Genomic DNA, 18,249 nt, shown 5'->3' on the forward strand with positions numbered 1-18,249 from the left:
TGTAGCTTTTATTTGGTGCTTCGGAAAGCACAAAAAATCATCGGTTCGGGCTAATTAACTAGGCTACGTATCTGAAAACAGGCAAATGTGTAAGCTATTACTGCTATTAGCCTTTTAACAAAACACCCAGTGGAATATGATCCATGGCCCGGTTGATTGAGGGGAAGCCTGTGCCCAGCATAGGATGTAATACATATAGACTGTTTATGTTTTATGTATCTCAACAATATCTCAAGATCAAACTTGGCTGAGTTCCGTGTTGCTTTTTAAGTAACTAACATGTTCCGGCGGTATTTTAAAATTTGCTCAAATATAGAGAAGAAATTGAGCTAAACCAGGCCAAAAATTAAAAAATATAAGTCAGCTGTTGATTGATCTGACACAAATCTGACAGCTGTCAGGTAGTAGTTCCATACAAAGGTTCCATACGTGGTACTAGTCTGTGGTAGTTCCTCATTTCTGTGAGTGAGGTTTGTCGCGTTGCTGTCGTCGCTGTCAAGGGTATCGTGAAAATTTTCGCTATTTCGTTTTCTTTACATTATTGAACCGTGAAGCTTACATACAAGTAAATACAAATTTACAGTGCCATTAAATAATAATATTGGGTTTCGGTGAGATATACGGATTAACAGGTGAGACGCATTTTAATTTGCCTATGTTTGAGGAGATATCGTGATTGCGAAGTATTTTATGATGAAACTTGCTTTGCAATGTTTCCTATTACTTTCATTATTGTAATTTGAATTGATGTCGTAATAAAAATCGATATCGGTTTGGTTTTAATTGATGGAAACTTTTAATATAAATCAATAACACTTAAGCTACCCACATGTTGGAGGTCGAGCTTCTGACACGCGTTTAGTCATCATGCCGCGTCTTGGCACTGGTATGCGGATCATACCTTCAAGGTTTATCCTAGCGTCAGTCAACTAAACTAATAATTTTATTATCACATGCCCCATTTACACCCCTAACCCTTGATAGGGTAAGGTCAAAATTTAAAGTTATCAAGATCATATTTATTTATTAGAAATATTATGATTATAATCATAGATTGAATTGTATAAATTATTACTTTAAAAAAGGATGAATAAGCTATAGTAACAAACTAACCAATAGAAGTAAAAAAAAAATATTGCGTTTTTTATATTTTCTCTGTTATATAAATTAAGTCCCAGACTACACACGAAACAGTAACATAGTTTTTAAATTTAAAAATATGTTCCAGTCATGAAGTCTCTATCAAGCATCAGTGAGATACCAGAATTGACGAAGAGCAATGTCCATATACGCAATAAGAATGAACTGCTGGAGAAAATAAATAAGATCATATCAGATGGACACTCCAAATTGCAGATTGTCACAGACTTCGACCACACCCTCACAAGACACACCACGGACAGTGGAACTACTGTACTCACGAGCTTCGGTGAGCTGCGTCATTTTTCTTTGTTTAAAATTTTATATAAATAGCCTATATGTGTCCCACTGCCGGGCACAAGCCTCCTTTCAATCAACAAGATGTGGTATGGAGTATACTCCACTATGCTGCTCCAATGCAGGTTGGTGGATATGGGAATATAACAATCTATTTGTTACAGGCATGTTTAGGGAATGTCCATCAGTCCCGCAGCATTACAAAGACGAGGACAACCGATTGTCCGCAATTTACAAACCAATTGAGTGTGATCCCTTCATGAGCATTGAGGAGAAGACCCAGCATATGATCGACTGGTATGTCGCCGCACACGATATTTTGAAGTAAGTCCACTTTTATTGGTTTACTATTCTTTTTTTGGATTATAGTAAGAGGTGGTTTATGTATTTCCTCATCCATGGTTGCTGAATATGCCCACTAAGTTATTTTAAACTGGCTGCAATAGTGGCCTTTATTGCATCAGTCTTCTTCTAATCCCTTCACCCCCTGTTGGGATGTACGGTCACAAGCATTAATCAGTATTCACTTTGGTACCATGTCACGTTAACTTTTTTGACAAATTGAACTGTAAGTCTCACTAAATGTCAAATATGTTAGTGCGACAGAGTCCTAAAGTGGGTACATCATATTGGTCATGACTGTATGGCTCGAATAACAGATTTCAGATCCTCGCGATCTTTTGCAGCCTCTGTAGCTTGCTCCCATGACATGTCGAGAGTTTTCTACTCCCGGTCAACCAAGCGTCGCCAGGTCTCTTTAGGCTGCCCCCTTTTGCGTGTTCCACGCGCACAACAGGTCAGAGCTCGGTGGGACCGGTGTTCCACAGGTCTTCTAAGAACATGACCAATCCAACGCCAGTTCCGTGTGCGGAACCAGTCTCCATTATCCAGTATTAATAAGCAATAATAATTAGTAATTATTATTATTTTTGTTTTTGTTGTGTAATTATTAGTAGTAATTAGTATTATTCCAGTCTCCAATCCAGTATTATTATCCATCCAGTATTAGTAATTGCATCAATAATCAATATAGTAATTTCGCAATTGTCTTTCGAGTTATAAATTGTCATTGCAAATTGATACTTTAAATCTAGTTGGATTCATTAAGAACTGTATGTTTATTTTCAGAGATATCGTATTTCCACGATCTGAACTGATGGAGATTGGAAAGAAAATGATTGATTGTTTTAGGTAAGTGAATAATGATGAATATGATAGCAGCAGCAAAATATTGTGGTGATGGGTGACGCAATTTATGAGATTAGGACGCGAAAAAATAAGTCTACGCTGTTTATTACATACATAAAAAGACTCACGACCGTAATTCCTAATGGGGTGAGCAGAGTCATAAGTAATCGGAACACAACTTTTCAATTCAATTCAATTCAAAACAATTTATTTCGGATAATACATCCATAATTTGTTAGTAACAATGCACTTACTTACTAGGTTAGTTAACAATCAAATTAAATATTAAAGTGTTAGTGACAATGAAACTTAATTCTATGTTAGTAGTACAACACCTATATATAACACCCTATCATTATTTATCATTGGCACCAGAATCAGGCATTATTAGTGCCTTCATCCAGTGCCTAACCATAGGGCAGTCAACCCTATCCGTAATGCTATTCAGGAGGACGCTGCCGCTGCCCCGTACCCCGTACCCGTACCGAACTTTCAGGCACTTTTCTTACGAACTTCTAAGACGGACATGCCGGTCCCTACAGTCATAGAATAAAGAATGATACTGCGTGTAGAACGGAACTCTCCGCCCCGTACCAATTCTTATCGCCGAGCTAGATTTACCTCATCATCATCACTAATTAAGAGCCATACTCTTGTCGGTGTAGCACTCTCCATGCTACTTCTTAGGGAAAAATAGAGCAGTGGTTTCCCTCTTGCCTTCCGCTCCGCAGTATCGCAGCGCAGTATCCCTGGGCAAGGGTTCTACCCCGTAGGTCTGGATCCCTATCCGAACTCAGCCACCATCTCACTCTGGCCTACTGAAGTAAGAGGTGTCTTCCCCCGCGGTAAGACGCGCCGAACAGGAATTGCCCCAGAGTACAATTCTTGCTCTGCTGCTGCTCTGTCCCCCCTGGAGCCGGGTTCTTGTATGAAACCAAAACCAAAGGCAAAATTTACCTCACCCCCCTTTAATTCCTACTACATGCCTACATGCCCGTAAGCCGGTAAGCAGTAAGGGGGACCGCGTGCGGACTGTCTGTCTCGCGGTAAGGCAGCGCACGGTAAGAATGTAATTTTTGTTGCAACATCCAAAGTAATAAAACCACACCCCAGACACTTCATACAAAACACCTCGTTTTACTCAGACACTAAAGAGCCTTCAGCGCTCCCCATTTGTCCGGCTAAGTAAGTAACTAAGTAGGCAAATCTTACAATAAGTCACGTCGAAAAAAAAAGAAAAAAAAAAAAACTCGGACACTACACATTGACGTTATCGTACACGCGCATCTGTGTGTGTGACGTGGAAGCCCATACGATTGATGACTAAAGTAAGACCGACGGGGTGAGGTAAACCTAGCTCAGCCGCTGGTGGGGAGCGGAGAGTTGCCGTTCTATACGTAGTATATTCCTCATTCTATGCTAATGTGAAGGAAGAACTTGTCTTTAAACCATTTATCATTAATGTCGCGTTCGAGCCGTGACTTATCTAGTCTAGCTTATCATTTGCACTCCAGACAAATACTAATTATAATAAATTACATCGATGCATAAATTGATAAAGGGCGAGAAAAAATAAGTCTACGCTGTAAATCTCCGTGGAGACTCCGTGGTCCAGTGGTTGAGCATTGGGCTCACGATCCGGAGGTCGTGGGTTCGATTCCTGGTGGGGACATATCACAAAAATCATTTTGTGATCCCTAGTTTGGTTAGAACATTACAGGCTGATCACCTGATTGTCCGAAACTAAGATGATCCGTGCTTCGGAAGGCAAGTTAAGCCGGTGGTCCCGCTTACTACATACTGATGTAAGTAAGTAGTCGTTACTTGAGCCATGTCAAGGGCCTTTGGCGGCTCAATAGTAACCCTGACACCAGGGTTGCTGGGGTTGGTACTCCACCTCACAACCCACACGATAGAAGAAGAATACAACTTGCAGGCACTTTTGATACGAAGTCCTAAGACGAATATAACGAACTATCATGGTCTCTCAAGGTTACAATCGCTATCTCGATTTTTACGACACACTCTAGGAGTTAATGAAAGCAGAGTTTCACTATTGGTCACGTTGTAATCTCAGTAACATAACGTAGCATCACGCCGTATCCCTGAAGGGGTAGGCAGAGGTGTCTAGTATATACGCTCACTCCACACCAGTCCTTTAAGTCCCATGCAATAGGCTAACCGGGCATAACGCCTGGAAACCACGTGATATCAATTATCTATGGTACTGACATGATTTCAAACGCAAAAGTCCAATTCAGTGGTTTAGTCCGAGCCAGGATTCGACCCGTGACCTTACTAAGTCACGCGTGCGTGCCCCAAACAATCACAAGTCCGTGATAGCGTGGTACGTATTTTCATCACATCTCCGTACCTACCTATTTCATTCAATGTAGATACCGTTTTGATCTTTTAACCGTTAATAAATATCGATTTGACTAGTTAAAACTACTCTTATTTGGCTAGTTGAGAGACTATTGCTGCGTGTTGCAGACGAGGCGTGAAGGACATGATGTGGTGGAGCCAGCGGCAGCAGGTGCCGGTGCTGGTATTCTCGGCGGGGCTGGGCGAGTGCGTTCTGGCCGCGCTGAAGGCCGCCAACTTCCTGCTGCCGCATGTCAAGGTGACCACCATCATACTATAGTTCTTGCGCTCTAGCTTGGTGGTGCGTATGACAGCATAAGAGACATTTACACCCTAAGGCTGGGTTTCCACTGACGCGGAGATGAGCGGAGAAGAGCGGAGATGTGCGGATTTGACCAATCACAGCGTTCGAGAAAGCGAAAAACGAAGACGCTCTGTCACTCTCTCCCTCACGGTGATTGGTCGATTCCTGCACATCTCCGCTTCTCTCCGCCCAGCTCCGCAGCAATGGAGACACAGCCTTATACTAAGTTGATAACTCCGAATCCTTGACTCCGTCTTCAGTTGAGGCGACCAGGCCACGAACTCAGCTCAAAATCGGTAAGACATCGCCTTAATCTTACCTAGAGTTTACTCCAGTGATGTTGAGTGATAATATGCTCGAGTCCACGGTATAAGAAAACCAGTAGGCTCTGCACGGTAACCGCGCCGCGCGCGGCGCTAATTATATCGACGCCTTCAACCAATAGCCGTTTTACGTACATCTACGTAGACATCATTCGTATCGTTTATTGGTCGAAGCGCTCAATATAATTCGCGCCGCGCGCGGCGCGGTTGTCATGCAGACCCGGCAGGTATGCTCAAAAGTGACAGCTAACATTTCAATGTTAGCCCAGCTGACGTCATCCCACCTGGTATTGCCATTTCGTAATAAACAAATTACCCACAGCCAATGTTTTTATAAATATAAAAACAAAAACTCTCGATTACTAAAATATTTAAATACTTTGCAAGGAAATTAAATACATTAGTCAGTAATTCTCTTCATTTTCAATAATAAAATTTACGTCCTTGAAATGTTGGAGATACCAATTGAATGGTAACACTTACGTCATCAATGGGCTAGCAATGGCGGCTTGTCATAGGATTGGGGCGCGGGATTTTGTAAGAAACAACAAACAATATCCCGCGCTTGTTCTGCATTCCCAGCTGCGTGTGCAGCAAACTGCAAACATGAGAATTTTTCTTTTTAATTATTAATCCGAATATAATTACATTCTCTTGTCAACTATTGGCATCGTGTATGTTGGTTTATTAAGTAAACAAATTAATTATGTCTCACACGATAATTTAAGATTACGAGTGCATCTACCTTTACCAGTCTAACTAGTTTACCTTGTAAATCATTTGTGGGTATATTTTCCAATGTGAACGGAATTTCGACAAAAACTGGTCTAGCCGAAGTCCAACAATATATAGTAATATCTAGTTCAATGTTACCGCTATAAAAGTTACGTTTTCTTTCTCCAAGGTCGTGTCAAATTTCCTCGCGTTGGACGACAACGACAAGATAGTCGGCATTAAAGGGGAGGTCATTCACACTTACAACAAGAACGAGACGGCGATAAAGAATACGGAGTACTATGAGATGGTGAAGGACAGGAGCAATGTGATTTTGATGGGGGACAACATTGGAGATGCCGGAATGGCTGAGGGCATGGAGCACTGTGACGTCGTCATCAAAGTCGGCTTCCTCGGCCACAACACCGACGACAACCTACAAAACTACCTCAACAAGTTCGACGTAGTGTTAGTTCACGAGCCCTCTATGGACGTAGTAAATGCCATACTGAAACTAGTGCTGTGATTTTATTATTATATTTATAGAACGTTTTATTTGTTATGTATATGTCGCAGTCGGATTGTATAATCCGCTGTATTACATTACGGCTAGCTGTTTTCAAAAACAGGGCCGTTTTGTAATGCGGTGGTGCAACGATTAGCCGTATTGTCATTGCGATACGTTCTCCAATAAAGCGGTCCACGTTCAGCCGCAATGTACTACTACTTAAATTGTAGGGTGACTATAATATTTTTTTCTAATTGCACTTGAAAATTGTTCTTAAATTCACTATTTACCGATATATTTAACACGTTTCCTTTATTTAATTCACTTGTAACTTCGCTATTTAATAACACACTTTCTGCATCCAACGCCATTGTTATTGTTATGACAGGCAGCGCCATAAGTGTAAAGAATCGGAACTAAAAACTGTCAAAGAGGCGGCTAATCCCTCGACTTATTACATTACGGCTAGCCGTGTTGAATGACATATGGTGACGAATACGTTTCGGCGGTTTTTTACTTAGCCGCATTCAATACAGCTAATCGTTGAACCGTCGCATTACAAAATGGCCCTGTTTTTGAAAACAGCTAGCCGTAATGTAATACAGCGGATTATACAATCCGACTGCGACATCTATACTTTGAACGGATACTTGATTATTGTCGTATTTGCACATTGATAGTTATTTTGCACGATGCGGTAATTTTATTTTTGTAACAAACTTGTTTTATGATGACAGGGATCATTCTGCAATTTTTGATACTTGTACTTTGTGACTGTGCTTGGTGCAAAAGCTTTGAAAGCGTAAAACAACTTACCAATAAACATACTTACTGTTAGTTTAACCACTGTTGCGGTCTGAGACGAGACTAAACTGTTGATTTCATTCACTTAGTGAATGTTCTATAAAAAACAAATAAGTAAAAGGACAATCGTCAAAAGAGACCGTAAAATTCAATCTTGTGGGTGCATTTGGGACTATACCAATCTTAAGATTGGCGCGTCATTCAGTATTTTACTTAAGTTTGAATAGACAAAATGTTGCTATATTTTTCTAAGATTATTTGTTATTGTTTTTGTTACGTTGTATCGACTCGTAATCGCAATTCTCTTCCGTCTAAAGTTAAATTTATAAAATATTGACATTATTTTGACGCTAAATTAGATTTTATAGCTTTTTGTATTTCTTATAAGACATTGTTATACCTACATACTATGTAGTTGTGTATATGTTTACTGAGTCGCACAATGGCGTATTTATGGAATGTTAGTTTTGCAAAACGAGTTAAAATTAGGAGACGAAATAAAACGAGTTTGGTAAAGAAATTAAATATTTTGTTATTATTATAAAACAACACATATAATTATGTATTTTCTAGTCATCGCTGTGAGCACACGGACAACAATTTTGTTTAGACGATATCACAACATGTAAATGCATATAATTTGTTTGAATGAACGCCGCACATAGGGATGCTTGTATGGAGGTAGTTGCCCATAAATACAAATTTCGAAAATGGTAATACTAACTAACGAATGTCACCAACTGACAGCTAGATAAATTCCCTATATGTAACTACCCTCAAATATGTCCACATTTGTGGTTTTTGCAAGTAATCAGTCATTGAAGTTCATTGTTGTATGCTTTTGTTTGCACCACGTTCTTTAACTAAAAAAATCTCGATCTTTAAGACTTGTTATTTAATGGTATATGTTGCGGACCAAATATTTTAATGATGGATATTGTTAATCAAGGTAAGAAGTGTTATAATAATCAGCATTATTATTAATTATTATATATTTGCCCCAGATATATGAACTTATAACTTGACCATATCGAAGACTAAGATTAACAGAATTTAGAACATTCACGAAGGGTTATGTTTATGAGCCCGGCAAGGTCGGTTTATGTTTTTGGTCTCATTTTGTAGGTTTAATTATCAACTACAAGATATAAAAATGAAACTTTGCTAATTGTTGCTAATCCGCAAGTCAGACGCATTTTAAGACAAAATGTTACAAATTGCTTAATAGGTAAGAGTTGAAGTGATTAGGTTTTATTATTTTTTATCTTTCAGAACAGAAAGAACGTTGGAAAACATACACTACAAATGACTTATTTAACATAATAAAAGGAACACAGTCTAAAATATTGATAAAAATTTTGAATTTTTATATAAACATTTGACTGAAGAGTTTGGAGAGATTTAAGTCTTGAGTTCAAAAATAAATGGGATAATGTTAAACGAAATGAAGCTTTCTTTAAAAAAAGTATTCTTTGTGGCTCCAAAGTATAGTTAAAATACCTTTAACCACTAAGAAACCATCACCTGGACGTCCAATAAAATCATTTCAACAGTCTAGTGAAAATTCCAAGCGTAGAAAGACTATACCTCTTCGAAAACAATCAGATATGGAGCAGTTGGTTTATGCTACTCAAATGAGTCTACATTCGACTGGTAATGCGACAGCTTCAAATATTTTAAAAGAAATATCGCAATCCCCACAACATGCGAAGAAATTATGTTTATCAACAAAAGTTGCACCAGTAAGAATGCTAACTGGGGAAGAGTCATTGAATGTTGTCATGGAAGTTAATTTAAGCAAAAGACAGTACGAGGTTGTAAGACGAGCCGATCCGGAGAGATTTCCACCATATTCAGTTGTCTTGAAAGCAAAGAAATTGTGCTACCCCGATCAGGAGACATCTTGGAGAGTAACATCGACTGTAGCTGAAGTCCGTTTGCAGGAATTGTTAAACCATACGATTTTAAGATTGTCCAAATACATTGAGGGCGTGTTGGAAACTTTAGTGATGAAGAAAGATCAAATTTACGCCGTATATCAAAGTGGGGTTGTGTGGTTTCCGATGTCTCCCACAGTCCACAAAATTTTGATTCACGGCTCTTCAGTGATCAGACACGCTATTCTACATAGGTCAGCTGTCTGAGGAAGCAGCGGAAGCCAGAAATAAACACTTTCGGAAATTTAGATTGAATTTTGCACGAATATTTACAAGGGAAGATTATAATATTGATGTATCATCTAGGCTCTTACTATCATCAGATTCTTTTCGTTCGTGTTATGGGTTGGTGAAACACACAAAAAGAACTCCACTAACAGCAAAAGCTATAGAGTTATTGGCTCTTGAAATCTTGAATAAGACGTATGATGTAGAAGAAGGAAATTGGTTGAATTATGAGGATTCGAGCCAAGAAAATGCTGATGATGACGAAGTCGGGCGATAGATATAACCATATTGTGCTAATTACATTAAATAATTCAGCATTTTGTTAAACTCGCATGCGTATATCCGTGTTAACTAATTTGTTAAAAGTTATGTTTATTTTTTACATTTATTATGGTTACTGTTGGTGTTTTTTTTTAAATAAATGTTTGAAATTGCTAAATTATTACATAATTCGTTTCAATTGAGCCTTTTCAACTACTTAGAGCCATAAAATATTTTTGGGCAACTTTTGTCAAAAATATCCCTATGTGCGCCGTGGAGCTTTGTAGGTGGAGGCAGCGAGAACTATCTCAATATATACGTTATTCTTTGATTGCGTGGTTCATTCAAAATCACTGTTTATGTATAAATTAGATAACAAGAAATTCGACCTTAGGTAAGTCGCTTTTAAATTCAGTTTGTGAAACTATTAATTTGAAAAGACAGCGATGATAGATTCTGATTTAAGCTACACCAATAAGAACAAAACTTATAGACCTACCTACCGAGCTAAGGAGCTTGGGCGAGATTATTTGAATGATACTTGAGTATTCACCAATGTTGCTATACAAGAAACATTCACACATCTTCATCATCGATTTTGAATAAACCAAGATGAAATTAAAACAAACATCAATTTTTAAAATTATAATAATATCTTACTGCTTACGGAAGATCGTTGAGAAGTCTAATCATAACATTAACGAGATAAAATGCTCTGCAAATACTAACTTTCGTTGACAAAAGACTAGTTATAAATAATTTAACTAATTTTAATCTAATAGCGTCCTTTAACTAGAAACAATGTTATTATTAGCCGGTTGCCGCGTGACGTGTTATAGTTAGTTCAGTAACAAGGGGGGCTAAACTGGCCACATCGAAGCAATTCATCTAAGAAAGCAATATTGCTATTTGACATTTGTTTGCATTGCGCACTTACTTTTATATGTGCAAATGACAAATTGCAATATTGCTTTCTTAGATGAATTGCTCCGATGCGGCCATTTTAACCCCTAAGTTACTTGTAGCAAACTGACTGTAACACTCCCTGTCGCACAGCAAGTGACGTCTAACTACAGCTAACACTTATGTGTTAGCTGTAACTTTGTAAACTATAAAACTGATTTTCTCGTGTCCGGTTGAAATCATACCGCTTATGTTTAAACTTGTACTACTGTTATACTTGTTAATAACTAAATATCCGATTCACATAATATGGCAAGAAGTACATCGAAAACATAACAAAATTATTCGAGAAATCTCAGCGCAGTACAAAATGACTGGAAAATACATGTTTCACGATACGTTACTTTAACCGAAATGAACAAATTAAAAGCTCTAAAATAAACAACAGTCTTAGAACATACAAATTATTTACACAGGTTTTTTTATATATAAAAATATCCTACTGTACATTAACGAACGTCATTCATGTAGAAATATATATTTTGTCTGTATGTACATAACTAGAAACAATATTAAAATAGTATATATTCTTTAGGAATCGTCTATTTGTAAGACGGCGGGGAACACTCTCGCCGGAGAAGGCACTTTACATACACGAGACGTGTGTCTCTAAATATTTACATCTTATCGTAATAAAATTCTCAAGATTTAACATTCACTGTACAATAAACAATGGAATGTGGATATATTGCGATGACAACACAGCCAGTTACATAAATAAAAAGAATTGGAATACTTGTAAAGAAAGTCTTTGTAAGAATGGATTTTGTATAAGTATTGATTTTCGTGTGATGGAATATTGATTAGGCGTTTAAACATATAATTACAAAACAGTTTAAACTAGCAAAATTTTTCGATATATATGGAAATCAAACGCAATCTAAAAAAGTGTAAGTACTTGACAGTGTACCACTCAGTGGAACATCTAGCGTAATAAAATAGAAAATGCGAATTTCGTATTTCACACATAGAAACAGAAAGAACGATTTTAAAACACGTCACATCTCAGAAACTATATGATTAGATAAACAGCGTCCGGTCATAAACCACAAGGGGGCGTTGCGCCAACGGTAAATAATGTCATTCTGAGATGGTATCGTAAATAATTATATTCTGCGAATCAAGTAGGCACCTCGGAAGTGTGTCACCCACTTTACGAGGTGTATACTTAATTCGCACGGGTTATACAAATAACTGTCTGGAGGGACAGTGCGAGTGTGTTCCCCGCGAGTAAAGGAGCGCCCCAATAGCGGGTGCAGTCTAGGGCAAGGCAGCTTGACGTTTGAATATAAATCCACTCTGTGAGGAAGCCAATCAACATCACAACTATACTTCTACAAAAATACATTTCTCAACCGGTTGGTTCATATCTAACACTAGACTATTAACTACTAGACACCATATGAACATTTTTATAAGAAAATAATTTGATATTAGGGTATGTCGTTAATTGAATGCCTAGTTTATTTCAAGCTAGGATTCGGTTTACCTTGTATGCGATGTCTAGTGCTTAGTAGATCGCAATTCACACTATACAATGGTCACACACAAGACATGAACTTAAGTGTCTTACTGCATATAAAAACTGCACTTTTAGCGCCAATCTTCCATCAAAAATACATTTTGTTTAAATAGTTTTTTCATTTAAATGCTCCGATCTAGTCACCCTCACGTCACAACTGGCAAGTTTCGGTTATTTTTCAAATCCAACAAACATTTATCATTCAGAGCTTCCTATAAAATTGGCTTTTGAAGCGATAAGTACACGTTTTAATTATTTTAATGTTATAGAGTGCTTGTATTACTCGTGACAGGGACAAAGCACATACAAGTTGAACAATACTGAGTTAAAATAACACACTTATATTAATATAGGATTGGCAGATCTATCAGTTCATACCACGTGTTTGGGCTCCCGACTATGTACAACGAGACTAGAGAGAATACGAGTAATAAGAAAATTGACTCGAGTGTCAATCGACGAGTCTACAGATTAACATTTGACACAGTATACACATAATGGAAGTCGCGAACGCCGCTCCTAGGTAACATGATCATGATTTTCAGTTAAATGGAACTTCGGAAGTCAATAGTAAGTACATAATTTCAGTAGATTTATGAATGTATAACCGGCACTTTCGACCCAAGATGGCTACACGTTGATCTGTTCGTTTTCCGACTACGCACACATAGTGTCACAATGCATTTTGACAGTAATATGCTATTACTATTACATAAGACATATCATGGTATAAGAAAACCAGGTATGCTCAAAAGTGACAGCTAACATTTCAAGGTTAGCCCAGCTGACGTCATTCCACAATGTTGCCATTTCGTAAAAAATAAATTACCCACGACCTGTTTTTAATTTACTTTTAGTAAAAGATTTACTCACAGTTTTAATGATTTTTATATACGTGACAAGTAATAGTAATAGGGTACATTAGACCGTAATTCCCTTAATTTTCAGTAATTAAATTTACGTCCTTGGAATGTTGGAGATACCAATTTACTGGTAACACTTACTTCATCAATGGGCTAGCAATGGCGGCTTGTCATAGGATTGAGCATACCTGGTGTTCTTATACCATGAGATATGAGAGCACTATGGCGCGTGTCTTTACATTATCTCGGCCAGCCCAACACGGCCTCGTCACTGACGCATTGGTCCCGCTTTGCTGTATAAAAGCACAATATATTACTCTATATAACTATAATACAATAGTTCTAATGACAGATCACAGCCTAAGTTTAAATTTAATGGTTCGAGGTAATCAGCTTCGGTGATCGCACGATAGGACGTAGCTAGTAGGCCCCAAATTAAAAGAAAAATACTTAAAGAATTAAATAAAGAGCGTTCGGTGAATCTTCAATAATATTTAAACCTAGAATCTAACATTAGGAAGATTAAAAAAGAATGATTTATAAAATGCTATTGGTCCGTAATACAAATAGAAAAAGACATTTTACAACATTTTACAAATTCGAATAGGTAGTGCAAAATACAGTGTAACTGCCAGTACGTCTTTTTTGCGAAAACGTTTCGCTTTCGTGCATTGTATTATTGTATTTACCAAATTTAAAAAAAGAAGCAGGTTCTATGTTCGATAGTAACAATAATCATATTTTTATGTTTTATAGGCAGTGTGTCACCCCATGCTAGCTACGTTCCGGTGTAGAGTCAGCACCATGTTCAGAGTCCTGGCGCGCGCGTGGCGTCGTGTCGCGGTCGTCACGTGATCGCCGTCACCTCTGGGTTCGCTTTCGACAACCCGTCCTCGTCTGTCGGCCTGAAAGACATTATGTATAAAATTTTGTAACAGTTATTGAAAATTGTGTTACAAGCTTATTGTCTATGAGTGATACTATCGTTTCAGTTATGTACTTGAAGTTGTTATACGGCGTCACATATAGGAGTACAAGTGTGGCAGTATACTAGCGTCACGGTATACAAGTGTGACAGTGTACAAGCTTGGCAGTGTACAAATGTGTTAGAGTGAGAGTGTACAAGTGTGATAGTGTGTTAGAGTGATAGTATACAAATGTGATAGTGTGTTAGAGTGAGAGTGTACAAGTGTGATAGTGTACAAATGTGATAGTGTGTTAGAGTGAGAGTGTACAAGTGTGATAGTGTACAAATGTGATAGTGTGTTAGAATGAGAGTGTACAAGTGTGATAGTGTACAAATGTGATAGTGTGTTAGAGTGATAGTATACAAATGTGATAGTGTGTTAGAGTTTGAGTGTACAAGTGTCGTGTTACCTGTAGACGTGCGCGGAGGAGGTGTTGGTGTGGTAGTGCGCGGCGTAGGGCAGGCGGCGCGGGCGGCGGCGGCGCGCCAGCACGGCGCGGCCGCGCGTGCCCGGCCACAGCGAGTTGCGCACCGCGTGCAGCATCAGCCTGCGGGGACACGACAGACACACTTTAAAAACCTTTCTTAGCACTCTACGTGTGTAACTCTAATTTCTATCAATGATTAGCTAAAATTTCAATAAATTGACAGAAGTACTGTTGTAATTTTCAACAAACCAAAATCATACAACTTTCAATTGTGACAGAAGCTAGAGTTACACAATTAGATTCCTCAACCAGACGCCTCAATCACCTCGAGTGACAGACGAATCTTGACTATTTTCTTTTTTATATGACATACCTAGGCGCTAGAGCAGCGACTACAGTGAGTACAATGAGCAGCCAGTAGGCGGGCGGCGCGGCGGCGTGGAAGATCACGTGGAAGGTGGACGGCATGCCGAAGCACTGCACACACACCGACTGGTACACCAGCGTCATCGTGAAGAACGCGGCCAGAGACCCCGTCAGCGCTATCACGTGGATCACCGTCTGGTGGGGGAAATAACTGATTAGTTTGTATTGCTAGTAAGGCAAGGTTAGACTAGTAAGGTAGTGGCCCCGATTCCTGCAGACACCGCCTAATTTTATTTTAAGTTATATCCGTCATTTTCATATCCGTCGAAAAGGAAAGGGACGGATGATTCACAGCTCTTAATTTTAGGAAGAATGAGTAAATGAATGAATAACCCGGGCGAACCAAAAGGTACGTCGCTGGTATGCAATCCGTTTGACGTGCTGTCTACTTAACTGTGTCGGGTTATTGACCGATGTAAAATTTTTAGACGGTTGGTTTAGATTTGTGCTTAAAATTGACGTGTGTTCCATAAATTTTATGCTTGTCGATTACCCGTCCCTTTCCTTTTCGGCGGATAAGAAAATGACAGATATAACTTAAAATAGAATTAGATGGTATTTACAGGAATTAGCACCATTGTGCCGTCTAACGCGTAAGTGCGAGCGAAAAACAGTCCGCGCGCTTTTCCAATCACTTCTTAGCGGCTTCCGATGTTTTAAGACAAAAGTAAGCCTCAGTGGGTGTGATACGTGCGAGGTGTACCACCGCACCGGGCGCCGAAAAAGGGGGGCGGGTCAAAATCAAACTAACTTCATCGGGATAGATTGCGGGCACATAAAACTGATACCGAGTGGCCGTAAACAACATTTTTAAAAGATTTAAATAGGTCGGTGGCCGTAAACTACTCGAAACATTTTGTATTTTAAGGGACTTAGGGGTGTCACTGTTGTGTCTCGCACCACCTAGTTAGGCTAGGGCTAGGGCCGCCACTGGTTCTATACGTAACTCGTTAACGTTATTTTACTTTAATTTACTCGTGGTTTTTATTTTTCTCATACAGGTTGTGTAGATGTCAGGTTAGGTATGCATAACCTAACTCCCGCGGCACGATGACAGTATGCACGCAAAACATAAATAATTATGCTTTATTTATTGGTCGAAGCCCGTGAGATTTTTCGCGACTAAGTAGATAATGCACTGCGTCATGGGGGGCTGGTTCATATAAACAATAACCTAACTGTTAGAGGTGAATTTAAAGCTTTTCTAAAGTGTGCTGCAAACGTGAAGTTTATCTGAAAACGTGAAATATACTACAATTTTCAACTATTTTTTTCACCCGACTTTATTCTAACCGGTATTCTAATATGTTAACTCGGACCTTTCTCCACTCGACTCGGTCTCAGCTGAGCATATTGGTATTTTAAGTTAACATTTACGTCCTCGATTTGAGGACTTTACTCAATGGAGTTGAGCACATAGTGCCACCAAAATAACACGAAAATTATGACGTCATGTCTCCACTCAACCTCACTGGAGTATACTGGAGGTAAAGTTGAGGCCCCGTCTAATATTGAGCTGAATTCGAGGTCGCCTCAACTGAGGACGGGGTAGAGGAAGATTGGAGTTAAAACCTTAAAATACGGGTGTTAGAGTGTTCAATATTGCAATAAGTAAAAACTCCGTGGCCGAAGACTTCAAAAAACTATTATTAGCACACTTGTAAAAAAATCTAGATTAGTAGATAAACTGAAGGACAGAAGCAAGCTAAGATCACACGTTGTTCGTGTTTGAATCACTCGTACACACTCTCTAAACCACTTACAAGTTTCTTATAGAAACGCTGCACATGGAAATAATGTTATGATGAAAAATGTTTACTTATAAATTTATAATAAATATAACAAATTCAAATTCAAAAATATCTTTATTCAGTAGGTAACATAGTTACACTTTGAATCGTCAATTTTTACATAACGAACGTCTCATCCGCCTAAAACTACTGCAGCTTCTCACAACCTGTATAGCCGGTGAAAAGAAGCTGCAAGAAAAGCCTCGGCACAGGGCCCTAGACGTTCTTTAAAAAAATAAATAAACATAAAATATTGCTATACAAATTGAGTAATTTAGCTGCCTAATATCAGTTCTGACATCTGGTGTATTTCTTTAAACGTAAAACAGGACTAGTAAAATACACATCTTTTAAATAAAAACGAAATAACGGAGTGATGATAAGAGGCGTATGAATTAAGTCCCGTTGCGGATAATCCGGTCGTAACGTACATAGGCACGTCCTTAATAATTTCTCCATATCCATATACTTGATAAATGTGTTGCCACATTATTTTCCTTAGTCAACACATGAGCTATATCCAGTGATGCGCCGTTGCCGAGAATGTTCCCTGCTGCGTTTCTTTTTCAAATTGTTCACAGAATCCCACTTACTACGATCCTGATTCAACACTTTCACATCTTCCACTCTCATCAAAGACTTGAGACTCCGTAGGCGGATGAGACGTTCCATATGTAAAAAAATGACGATTCAAAGTGTAACTATGTTACCTATCGAATAAAGATTTTTTTGAATTTGAACTTCAGCTTGCTGGTTTAGTAGCTCGCCTCTTGCGTTGTTTTGAAATAAATGTCAAAGTCTGACTCACCCAACTCCGAGTCTCAACAGCGACATACGCCAGCATGATCACAAGACAGCAGGTCATGTTGCTGATGCCGAACACCCATATGTCGACGGTGCTGTCCCAGAAGGTAGATGCGTTTGTGAAGAAGATCACGATGCTGATGTACAGGGACTCGGCCAGCACGGCCCAGTACGAGTGGGACTGGTAGGTGAGGCCGCGGCGGGAGGCCGAGTACAGGCCGGGCCGCTCGGTGAGGAGCGACGCGGGCGCCACGCGGTCGTAGACTCCTGTGGACGGGTGGATTGGTGAACTATTTTTAAATCCAAAATGTTGATCCCTAGTGCATATAGTTCGTAAGTTGATGTTGCGAACTCCTTGTAGAAAATTTTATAGCAATGTTTTTTAAATTTTGTTTGTTTGTTTGTTTGTGTGTGTGTG

At 38.9% G+C, this 18,249-nt stretch overlaps 2 protein-coding genes across 3 annotated transcripts in view; one reads left to right on the forward strand and one right to left on the reverse strand.

The window, feature by feature from the left end:
• The first annotated feature begins 417 nt into the window (after window positions 1–417).
• Window positions 418–8,167, forward strand: LOC126382398 (7-methylguanosine phosphate-specific 5'-nucleotidase). Of its 2 annotated transcripts, none has more exons than XM_050032244.1 (6): window positions 418–632; window positions 1,229–1,429; window positions 1,602–1,761; window positions 2,566–2,628; window positions 5,119–5,248; window positions 6,521–8,167. In XM_050032244.1, exons 2-6 carry the CDS (start codon window positions 1,231–1,233, stop codon window positions 6,854–6,856), a joined length of 888 nt encoding a protein of 295 aa, XP_049888201.1. In that variant the 5' UTR covers window positions 418–632; window positions 1,229–1,230; the 3' UTR covers window positions 6,857–8,167. The 2 variants fall into 2 exon arrangements, with proteins under 2 accessions (XP_049888201.1, XP_049888202.1); XM_050032245.1 differs by having other exon boundaries at window positions 429–501.
• Window positions 8,168–10,134: 1,967 nt separating this feature from the next.
• Window positions 10,135–18,249, reverse strand: part of LOC126382337 (phospholipid-transporting ATPase VA) — a 99,898-nt gene continuing 91,783 nt past the window's right edge. The window contains exons 15-18 of the mRNA XM_050032142.1: window positions 17,836–18,098; window positions 15,185–15,372; window positions 14,794–14,931; window positions 10,135–14,321 (exon numbers count right to left, since the gene is read on the reverse strand). Of these exons, the coding sequence (XP_049888099.1) occupies window positions 14,264–14,321; window positions 14,794–14,931; window positions 15,185–15,372; window positions 17,836–18,098 (647 nt within the window). The 3' untranslated portion in view covers window positions 10,135–14,263. The remainder of the gene's footprint in view (window positions 14,322–14,793; window positions 14,932–15,184; window positions 15,373–17,835; window positions 18,099–18,249) is intronic.

Source organism: Pectinophora gossypiella, chromosome 4 (assembly GCF_024362695.1).
Source record: "Pectinophora gossypiella chromosome 4, ilPecGoss1.1, whole genome shotgun sequence".
NCBI classification, from domain to species: Eukaryota; Metazoa; Arthropoda; class Insecta; order Lepidoptera; family Gelechiidae; genus Pectinophora; species Pectinophora gossypiella.